The 11,100-nt window shown below is 49.0% G+C and overlaps 2 protein-coding genes across 3 annotated transcripts in view; one reads left to right on the forward strand and one right to left on the reverse strand.

Annotated features, from left to right (window-relative positions):
- Nucleotides 1-3,395: 3,395 nt before the first annotated feature.
- EFCAB10 (EF-hand calcium binding domain 10) lies at nt 3,396-5,040 on the forward strand. Its single transcript, XM_026046407.1, has 4 exons — nt 3,396-3,504; nt 3,738-3,902; nt 4,084-4,165; nt 4,681-5,040. The coding sequence occupies exons 1-4, from the start codon at nt 3,396-3,398 to the stop codon at nt 4,715-4,717; spliced, it is 393 nt and encodes a 130-aa protein (XP_025902192.1). The 3' UTR covers nt 4,718-5,040.
- Nucleotides 5,041-6,266: 1,226 nt separating this feature from the next.
- RINT1 (RAD50 interactor 1) overlaps nt 6,267-11,100 on the reverse strand; it is a 10,706-nt gene continuing 5,872 nt past the window's right edge. For both annotated transcript variants that reach the window (XM_026046406.1, XM_026046405.1), the window contains exons 9-14: nt 10,386-10,523; nt 9,611-9,810; nt 8,413-8,627; nt 7,516-7,696; nt 7,320-7,438; nt 6,267-6,485 (exon numbers count right to left, since the gene is read on the reverse strand). In XM_026046406.1, the coding sequence (XP_025902191.1) occupies nt 6,269-6,485; nt 7,320-7,438; nt 7,516-7,696; nt 8,413-8,627; nt 9,611-9,810; nt 10,386-10,523 (1,070 nt within the window). In that variant the 3' untranslated portion in view covers nt 6,267-6,268. The remainder of the gene's footprint in view (nt 6,486-7,319; nt 7,439-7,515; nt 7,697-8,412; nt 8,628-9,610; nt 9,811-10,385; nt 10,524-11,100) is intronic.

The following is an 11,100-nucleotide window of genomic DNA, read 5'->3' on the forward strand; positions in this document are numbered from 1 at the left end:
GTACCATGAATGCCTTTACACCAAGGAGGCTGCCTGGGGAACAGAGCACATGGAATTATTCTGCAAATCCACCATCCCAGTAATCGGAACATGTTTCAGCATGTGCCCCGCTGCAGCCTGGATGAAGAACATCCCTGTTCTGGGCACCCTCTGCACTGACGCTCACCCAGTGCGTCCGGATGCATCCCGAGTGTTGGATCCGGGAGAGCAAAGTCGGCACCGGGAGGTGCTTCCAGACCCCCTCCTGGGAACTGTGCTTTCATATGGGGTTGATTTAAGTGACTGCATTTAGAAAATGCATGTGGAATAACAGTCAAACATGGGGGGGGGGGGGGAAAGAAGAGTTTTTGGGGATGAATATTCCACACAAATTCTACATTTGCTTCCTCACTGCCTCCCCTCTTTTATTCTTTTTCTTAATAGGGATCAGAGTAACCAAAGCAATGGAGGTGAAGTAGGATTAAAAATAAAATGTCTCTGGTCTTGAAAGCTTGGGGCACAGAGCCACAAGTTCTGTGCATCTATCTCCGAGAAATGCAGGTTCCTGCTGAATAATTTTGTTTTTCCCTTTGCCCTCAGCAAAGGTCTCACCCCAAATACTAGGAAATTAGTTCCTTGCGTTTTATTCAACTGGGAAGCGGCCAGTTCCATAAGAAGACAGATCTGAGTTTCTAGACATTAAATTACACAACACAGGCCACGTTCTTACTTCTCTTGGACTCAGGACAGTGGTCAGAAATTCTTTTCTAATTCACGGGGTTTAATCCCCTCGGTGTCCGCAGGCAGGATCCTCCTCTTGCCGTTGTGGAGGAGATTCGCGGCCGGCCGCAGTTTAAAATCCTGAAAAAAGTGTAAAGTTTCAAGATCCTTCGAAAGCCAAGAACTCGGGAGAGCAGATAATGATACTGTTTGAGTTGGGAGTGTGACAGACTCCCACAGAGGGCTGCTCCGCAGGGCACGGGGGCATCGGGAACCACCTGAGGCGCCAGGACCGGCCGTTCCCACGTGGAGAGCGTTGCGCGGGCCTGGGAAAAGGCCCGTGCAGTGAGGAGCTCCTGCCAGGATCAACTGAACAGGCAAGAACAGGGAAGGTAAAGGCGGGGATGGGCCTGCCCTGGAGGAGCATGGACACAGCGCCTGGGCCTGCTGGAACAGGCCTAGGAGAAGCCAGCGCGCCTGGGGCTGCAGCCGGCGCGGGCTGTGAAGGACGAGAGGTTTTCTGCAGGTGCCGCCGCCGCAGCAGCAGCAGCAGGAGGGCCGAGGAGACGTGGCTGTAGCCGGGGCAGGCGCACTGGTGACCAAGGGCAGACCTGGTGCTCCAGGGGAGCCCCTGCCCTGGACACCCGCAGGTCCCCGGGACCAGCCGCGCTGGAGCCCAGGAATCGGGCTGCCGTCCTCTTTGAAAGAGCCTGATGGCAGGGGAGAGGCTTCTGAGAGCGGAGAAAGGCAAATTGGCCCGTTTTCGAAGGAATTACAGGCAACTGTGTGCAAACATCAATCCCAGGCATTGTTATAGAACAATCCCAGAATCCCAGAATGGTTGAGGTTGGAAGGGACCCCTAGAGCTCATCCAGTGCAGCCCCCTGCTCCAGCAGGGACACCCAGAGCACGGGGCACAGGGCGGCATCCAGGCGCCTTTGGAAGATCTCCAGAGAAGGAGCCTCCACAGCCTCCCTGGGCAGCCTGGGCCAGGGCTCTGGCACCCTCACAAACGCTCCTGGAAGCCGTGTCCAAGCACGGGAACGTGGCCGGCAGAGCCAGCACAGGCAGTTCAGCTGCGGGCAGCTGCGAGCGGCGGCGGGCGCCGGCGGCGAGGGGTTGATCCCACACCACGCTCCGGGCCATGAACGCGGGCAAAGGCTGCGGGAAGGGATTAGGCCCGGCCGCTTCGGAGGCTCCGCTCGCCAAGAAGGGCGCCCGGCGCCGGGCGGGACGCGGCCGGGCGCGCGCGGGGCGGCGGAGGCCACCGGGACGTGCAGGGGCTGGAGCGCGGGAGGAGAGGCCGGACACGCGGTCACTTGTGGGGAGAGGGGATGGAGGCAGAAGGGCTGTTGGAGCCACCGGGAGCGGCTGCAGAGCGGGAGCCAGGCTCCTTGTGGGGGCGCGCAGCAAAACGGGAAAGAAGAATAGGAAAGAATAAAGACAAGTTGAAGGAGCGCCCTGCTTGATTGCTCTGTGTCCTGGTCAGACTCTCAGGCTGTGGAATCTCCATCTAGGGCAAAACTTGACAAAACTGGTAGCAGGTGAAATCGGGCAGATCAAAACCACTTGCCATGGACACACGCTTTAACCYGTAACTCCAGTGCTAGTGTTCCCGCTTAAACTTCAGCCTTCAGTCATAGGCAGTGGTCTTTGTTGGCCACTGGGGGAAGCTTTCCCCACAAACAGTGATTTCTTTCCCTCCAGTCTTTTCCTTTGCTCCTTCCTTTCTTGGCTTCCCGCCCTTAGCTTAGAATTCTATGATTCACCTTTCCACACAAACCCTCTCTTGATCCGTTTCTTTCTCCTGACCAGTTCAGTCTCCTGTTCATATTTTTCTGCACCTCAAACTGCACCTTCTCCCATCTTGTTTCCTATAGGAAAAAGCCTTTTTTTTTTTTTTTTTTCCCCTAATTCTATGAAAGTGTTAGAGAAGTGAAATACAGGGCTGGGGTCGGTCCCTGTGGCTGGTATTCCTTATGAGAGGGGAGATATCGAATTCCTGTATTGGTAGCTTTGCATTCCTGCATTGGTAGCATTGGGATGTACAATTAAGTACAATTATGTTTAAAACCGGAGAGATGAGGCGCTAGTGCTAACACAGGGGTTCCCATGCAGGGCTGGCTTCCATGAGGTGACATCACCCCTTTTGCTGTGGGATTAAGCGAGTTCGGGCGAAGGAAGGATGAGGGAAAGAGGGTGGAGTGTGCTATTATATGTGGGGGGGAGGCGCGGAAAAGAGAAAATTTGAGCTGTGAATAACGGCAGGTCGATCCTGTGAGTCTTTTCCCTTGAATTAATGCCGGGCGGGTAGGAACTTCCTTGCTGGAGGTGGTGCCTTCCTGCTCCCGTGCAGGTGCCAGGCACTCCAGGCACTCCGGGCACGTTCACTCTTTGTTTACCACCTCTTGCCACTGAAGGCGGCACCGCGCGGGCCCTGGGGTCGCGGTTGTCACTAACCCACGTTAGCCATTGTTGCTGCTCCGCGTTAGCGGTTGTTCCCGCTCCACGTTAGCGGTTGTTCCCGCCCGGCGTGGTGCGCTGCTGTCCCCGTGGCCGTTGTTCCCGCCCGGCGTGGTGCGCCGCTGTCCCCGTGGCCGTTGTTCCCGCCCGGCGTGGTGCGCCGCTGTCCCGCTCGGCTCCGGGCGCTCGGGGCGGGCCGGCCCCGTGGGACTCCCGTCTCCGGGCAACGCGCGATGGCGGCGCCGCGCTCGGCCGAGCAGCAGGGCCGCGACTACCTGGAGCGGCACCGGCTGCCCGCGCTGCTCGAGCACCTCAGCGCGCTGCTGCTCTACCACCGCCCCGGTACCGGCCCCGCGGCCCGCGGCGACAGCCAAGGCAGGGCCAAGGGAGGGCCCTTCCCAAGCTGCGGCGGGAGCCGTGGCCCCGGGGCGCTGCGGCTCTCTCCTGGGGCGGCGGATTTGTGTTTTTGTTGTGATTCTCCTGCCGGGCCGGTTCCYGGCAGCGCTGCCGGGCGCGCGAAGCCGGTTCAGCCGCCCGGGTCCSGCGGCAGCGCGTTCGTGTTCGCCCCGTTGCAGAGCGGCCCCGCGAGTTCCTGATGGCRGCGCTGGAGCAAGTGGCGGCCGGCAGGCACGGCGAGGGCCGCTACCCCGGCCTCATGGACGACGCCAACCTCGCGGCCATGTTCGAGCTGCTGGACCCCGCCGGCCAGGGCCACATCTCCGTCGTGCAGTACCGGGAAGGTCAGTGGCGCCCGGGCAGCAGGCGCAGCAGCAGCTTCACTGGAACAGTTCTGGAGCGGAGCGGTTTGCTTTGAAATATAGCAGCGTGTCTGATTACATGTTGTACAAGTTTACAAGTTAAAGAGATGACACCTGCTTACTGCTACATCAGGAATATTTAGGGATTGGTTTTAACTTTTAGCTCTTAAAACGCTGGGACTGAGCACGGAAGGGCTGCCCCCTGAGGATGTSACCATCACCCTGGACACGTTCAAGGAAGAAGTGTAAGTTTAACTGAAAAGATTTGCTGTTGGTGTTGCTGTTACTTAACTATTTTTTTTATTTACAAAAGCATGTAATAAAAGGACTAACTAGWTTAAGCTCAGCCACCTTAGTGTGTATTGCACGATGCACAACGCTCAGTTATTGCTCGAGCTTGACCCACCTGCAGGAAGCTGAACCTGTTCCCAGACTCTCCAACTCGGCCTTTCCCTCTCCCGTYTCCCTTCGTGATCCTATTAAAGCAGATCTGGGCAATTCCCGCCCAGTTTCAGCTCATCCCAATGCTCAGAGAACACACCCAAAACACAGGATGTTTCGGTTACSTTCAGCACTCTGCCTTTAGTAGCAGCATCTTCCAGATGAAACAGGCCCGGGGGTTAATGGTGTCTCAGTCCAGGTATGTTTCAAGGGGCAAATTTTGGTAATTTTAATAAATTTCAGTAAAAAATAGCCACTGAGAGTCAGACCTGTTTATTTTAACCAGTATTAACCAGACTTATTTTTGTTTCTGTTCTAGGAATAAAAAGATGTTGGAGATGTGGGCTGCATATTAAGTTTCAGCTGAACACATACGCACGTTGCATTTCTATCCACACTCTCACACACATGCAAAAAAGGCATTTTCCTCTTCTTTTTCCTGCTTTTGCTTGGTTGGTTTCATCTCCGGCCAGCAGCTGTCCTCACATATTTCAAGCAACGCTCTCTTTTTTTCTCTAATTTCCCCCAAGTTTAGCAAACCGCTGCAGAGGAGGAATGACAAAGAATCGTTCATCCTCATGAGCTGTTGGCCACTGATCAGAATTGCCACTTTTCTATTACATGATTAGAACCGATTTTTTTTTGCCAGCAAAAGCAGCATTTGGGAGCTTCCGCAGCAGGAGCTGGATTCAGAGCTTCGTTTGCAGYTTTTCTATGTTACTTGTTGGCTCCTCCATCAAAAAAAAAACCCATTGAATAAAGTTGTGTTTATCAGACAAGTTGTTTCTTAAGCGTTTGTTGAAAGAAAGGCCACATGGGGAGGATTGGGAGCAGTTCTGGGCTCCTCRGTGGAGCTTCTAGAGGGTCCAGCAGAAAGCRACAAAGACGATGAAGGGACTGGAGCATCTCTCGTATGAGGAGAGACTGAGTTGGGCCTGTTTTCTCTGGAGAAGGTTGAGAGGGGATCTATCAGCATGTATAAATAACGGAGGGGAGAATGTAGGGAGGAAGGGGCCAARCTCTTCTCAGTGGTGGCCAGTGGCAGGACAAGGGGCAATGGGTGCAAGTTGAAACCCAGGCAGCTCCATGTGCATGTGAGGAAGAACTTGTTTGGTGTGAGGGTGCCAGAGCCCTGGCCCAGGCTGCCCAGGGAGGCTGTGGAGTCTCCTTCTCTGGAGATCTTCCAAAGGCGCCTGGATGCCGCCCTGTGCCCCGTGCTCTGGGTGTCCCTGCTGGAGCASGGGGTTGGACTGGATGAGCTCTAKGGRTCCCTTCCAGCCGCAACCATTCCAGGGTTCTGCGATTCAGACAAGCAACATACTTCCAATATAGTACTTATGCAATTCTTAATAAATGACTCAATAATAGAKGGTCCTACTTTAAAGACAGAACAATATCAAAACAGGATGGATAAAGTGACACCTTCATCTCCCTCCTCATTTTAACACAAGATGTCCCTTAGCTGGGCTCTGTGGATGCAGAGCCCTGGATTTTGAGCTGGGAACACGGGAGCTCCTCCGGGTGCCCCCGGTGCACCGCGCTCCTCGCCCGGGCAGGGGGGCCGCTCGGCGGCGCCGGGGGCTGTTCGGGCGACAGCAGCAGCTTTCTAGGAGCTACGGGGGCCAGTTCTGGCCTTCAGCAGGAGGCTACAGAACACCCSCCGTGTCCGTGGGTGTGGACGCCAAGGCGGCAGCCCTCTGAAAACATTTTATTGTAATTGTGTATACAGGAAGGCATAAAACTAAATTAAATAACATCAAGCTCTCAGTATATAGCAGTGGAAAAAAAAAACAGGAAATATATTAATACAGTTGATTTGCTTTGCTTTTTATTTGAAGATCAGTAATATAGACCACGTTATTAACCATTTTTAAAAAAAAAAAAAAAGAAAAAACCACCACCACACTTCATTTTCCTGTATTTGGCCAATGAGCTCTCAAATTCAGCAGAATCTCAACATCCTTTTGAGCTAATTTGTAAACCCCAAGTTCATTTAGTGCTGCTGTTGCAGATGGCTGGTTTGGCTGCAATGCTTCTTCACTGTCTGAGGCTGTCTGCAGCACGTCCTTCAAAAGCAGGGCAGAGCCTATATTTAAGTTCAGGATAATGCAGGCTTCTTTTATGCTGCAGGGGAGTGGGGAAGAAGAAAAAGGATTAATCTGCGACCCAATCTCATACCCCTGAGCTGCATTTAACAAATCTGTGTGCACAGTGATTAACAAAAAGTGCCTCCACAGACTCCTGAGAAGCATCAGAACTGCGGAACCGCAAAGTACTGGTTGGATGAAGACAAATGGCACAGCCATTCTCAGCAGTTAAGTGTTTTCTGTTATAAATACGTGTTTCAAAAACATCAGTATTTTGCCTCCTAGGGCTTAGCAGGGCTTTTCTTCTTGTTTTTCCCATCAATACTAAAAATACAGAACTGAATTTATCACTTAACAATCCAGCCAGCCTTGCCTAAATACAATTTTCTCTAAGTTTATTAGAAATTGTGTATTGTAAGAGTACCTTTGGACAGGCAATTGCTGACATCGGCATATATTCCCTTATTCTCATTAAGGAGCAAAGAGGCTGCTACTCTGCCTCTGTCGCCGTGTTTCTGGTCTCTAAATGATGGACATGTACCCAGTTAAACATTATTTCTTACAGTTTCTTTCTGCTGTGAATGGAAACGCTCAAATAAGCTTAAGCCAGAAGATGCTATGCAAATATTCCAACTAAAAATGCCAATTTATCACCTGTGTCTTCAGGTTTTCAACTSTGGAAGCACACTGAGGCAGGAATCTTCAGCAATCAGCCCCAGGAGGCAGCACTGGGCTCTCTGAAGTATTCTGGGCTACTCAGCAAGACTGACCACAAAACCAGCAGCTTCTTTTCTCAGTGAAGACCATGAGGCTGCTACCCGCTACACAATCACTTTTGAAATATTAATAYGTCACAAGTTTGTCTACTCACTGTTTGAAATAGTTTTCTGGCCTCTTGCAGTAGTGAGAAAACAGAGGGAACAGGTTCCTGTTCATGTCAAACTGGAGCTGTGCTGCTCCTCCTTCATTGAAATGATTTGCCAGAATTACCTGGACACACAGAGAGGGGCATGTTGAGTCCAGGCACTAACACCAGCACGGCAAATACATTATTTGCGGCCACCTACCTCCTGGTATATGAATAAATCCACCTTCTCTGCGAGCATCTGCCAGAAAACCTTGAAGAGGGAGTGGCAGAGCTGCTGCTCCAGCTGCAGCAGGCGGTCCCGCAGCGTGAGCAGCACGGGGCAGGCCGAGCTCGACAGGGACATCACCGCCTGCTCCGCCTGCGACGGCAGCGACAGCCACCTGCGGGAGCGAGCGACACCGGCGAGGTCAGCAGAGCAACGCCGGGCACGTGCAACAACTACCACTGAAGTGTAAATAAATAAAAAATATATTGTATTGGAGAGAGGAATCACATTAAAAAAAAATAACCACAGTCTAAAGCTCTGTTTAAAGCAATAAGCTCCCCATGTTGTTAGGACTGCCTGCTTATGCCATATAAACCCAAGAAACCCACGAACCAGCTCAGCTACAAAACCACTGAGCTACTGCCTCCATTTTATGAAAAATTTACAAATGCTGCCAAGGAACAAACACTCCAAAGTCCAGTATGTCCAGGAAGATGGGAGCAACCATTACAGGACACTTGACATTTACTCTCTCATGCTACCTCCAGAATGTCCCTGCYGGAGTAGGGGGGTTGGACTAGATGATCTCTGGAGGTCCCTTCCAGCCTCAACCGTTCTCTGATTCTGTGAAAGTACGGCAGGATTCTTCCAAGTATTTTATTTTTTTTAAGTGCCTACTTATTGCAGGACTAGTTCAGAAACATAATTTTAATTTCAGAAACTGAAATTAAAAGGTTTTGAAGGAGCCGAAGATAATTTTCCCAAGTTTACTACCATTCGCAACTCCAACTCAGGAAACAGTCTTCCTATTAACTATTTTTGCCCTTATTTGCATGGCGTTTTTAGCAGAAATAAATGCTGTAGCAGAGGAGGGCAAGGAAAGAGAGTGACCTCTCTTTTTTGTAGAGCTTTGCAGCATCTTTGACCTCCCTGAAGACGTGCTCGACCTGACGAGCCAGCATGTCGTGCTTGAGGCGCTCCAGGAGGGTGATCATGCCGTCGAACACGGAGCTCTCCATGGACGCCAGCTGCCCCAGCTCCACCTGGCTCCCGGCGCCGCTCTCCGCACGAGCCTCCAGCTCGGCCTGCTGCAGCTGCAGGAAGAACTGTGGGACAAGGGCAGGCGTGAGCAGGGACAAAAGCACTTGGAATTTCTTATTTGCACGTTATCAGGTCTAGAAGACATTCTCCAGGCACACATGCACACCTACACTTTTAAGATAAAGTAGCTTACACACTTAAGCAGCTTACACACTTATGCACTTACACTTTTAAGATAAAACAGACTTTTTTTCTGTAGTTCTAGTATAGTAAAAATAAAACGCAGTGTTTTCATAGAGAGGGGATGGGTATGGGTTTCAAGTACAGCAGCAGAGAGGTAACAGGAATATATCTAGAGAAATACCAAAAATGTAAGATTTACAGTAAAATGCTCTAAAAAGGTCAATATACCTGTGTAAAGATCAATATTTCCTGTGTTTATCTGCAAATATAAACTAAAATCTCTAGGTTTTGGGGCTCTTTTTTAGAAATAACATTGAATTAAATAATAGATTTGCTGGGCTAAGGCAAGGAAATGGATCAGGTGTAACGTGGCCCTCTGGTATCAGCAGGAAGTTGCTGGCTGAGGTTTCAAGCAGATCAGTGTGTGTGTCRATGTAGCTACACAACATGAGGCTGTTGTCTGAGCAAGCCAAGATTATCCTGTGCTTGATCCACAATTTCTGTGAAGAATTTGGAAGCAGACCGTTTCACACACAATATCTATTTCTATACCCTCCACACCCAACAKTTTCATGGTCTTCTACAGCAACATCTGTCAAAAAGCTGAAACCCTGCAGAGCACCCAAGCTGTCACCAGGCTGCTATATAGAAAAGTAACTGATTCTTAATTCCCAATTATCAATGAGTAGCTTCCCGGGGGGGGGGGGGTTATCCTTTTTAAAAAAAAATAAAAATTGGATTTAGAACTAGTTCTATTTTTCCACGATTAATTTGTAAGAGGAACACGGCTAAAAATGGAATAAGTTTCGTTCATTATGAAACATAAAACACTACTGCTCTATTCTAAAGCAAAATAATTACTCACAACATTGTCAGCCCAGTCTGCCAACACCGTGGCTATATAATTAACGGCGTTCAGGATCGCGCAGTATCGGAAGCCTAAAGAAGCTCTCGTCTCTTCCTTCATTACTTGAGTCAACCGTATCCTGAAGTCATCAACTAATTCCTTCTGTAACTCCAGAAACTGCAGTTTTCTGGAAGTTGATGGAAGATTCTTATATCTGTCTGGAAAGAGAGCAATCCGATGCTTTATGTTTCCCAACACATGAAAAAYTGAGTTGTAGTAATGAAAAGTTGTACTACTAAAGAAATGTGCTGTCACTGCACAAACCTTGCCCTGGGGAAGGTGACACAAGCTTTCAGCTACCAAGCTTTTAAGTAGTTAGGGAAACCACTTGATGCAAAAGAAACAACTGGTTTTTTAACCACRATTCCACTAACATTCTGTATTCTAGCATATATATGCATATATATATATACACACACACACACCCCTCAGTCCAGCAAGTCATACTCTCTCAAGCATTAACAAGTTTCAATATGGCAAACATTGTATGTATGTTTTTGAATTAGGATTTWGTTAGCACAGTACCTAACTCAAGATTATTCCTGCTTGAATTTAAGTGGAAAATATGCATAGGAAAATGTCTATAAAATTAAAAACAGTACAACTTGGTTCATTTTTTATTTGGTGATTTGTTGAAACAGTATCTATTTAGTTTAAAAAAAATCTATTAAGCTACAATTTTTCTTCTATTATTTATTTTAAACAAGATGAATGTCTACAGCTTAATAACTACCTGTTATAACCAAGAGCAGTGTCATAAAAGTTTCAGCGCAGTCTGGGACTTTCATTTCATCCACATCACAGATATCTTTATACTGTGATACCCACGCGGCCTCAGATGAAAGCATGGAGTCCATTTTCTGAAGAGCAACTGAGATGCACAAAAACTGTCAATTACTTACAGGTTTAATAAATAATTTCCTATCAAAAATACAAGAATATATGTAAGAATGTAAAAATATAACAGCTTCATCTCTAATAAAATGTAAATTTACACCTTCAGAGTATGACAACACTTGATGCTTTGTACAGAATCAGATCCAGTATTTCTGCATCTGTGATTCTGTTAACAACTATGTCATGAGTTGAGTTTCCTCAACAGATGTCTTGCCCCTTTCCAATAACTTAAGAGAAAATTTAATACCCTTCCTAATTAAATTGATAGGCCCATCAGTTTTAGGCAAACAGAAATGTATGTGTTACTGTGTGCAGTTCTGGGCTCCCCAGTATAGGAGGGATGTGGAGCTTCTCGAGAGGGTCCAGAGAAGGGCAACCAGGATGATTAAGGGAATGGAACATCTCTCATATGAAGAGAGGCTGAGTGAGCTGGGCCTGTTTTCTCTGGAGAAGAGACGGCTCAGAGGGGATATGATTAATATGTATAAGTTCAGGAAGGGAGAATGCAGGGAGGAAGGGGACAGGCTGTTCTCACTGGTGGCCAGCGATAG

This window comes from Nothoprocta perdicaria, unplaced genomic scaffold (assembly GCF_003342845.1).
Source record: "Nothoprocta perdicaria isolate Ctin4 unplaced genomic scaffold, notPer1 scaffold_44, whole genome shotgun sequence".
In the NCBI taxonomy this organism is placed as follows: Eukaryota; Metazoa; Chordata; class Aves; order Tinamiformes; family Tinamidae; genus Nothoprocta; species Nothoprocta perdicaria.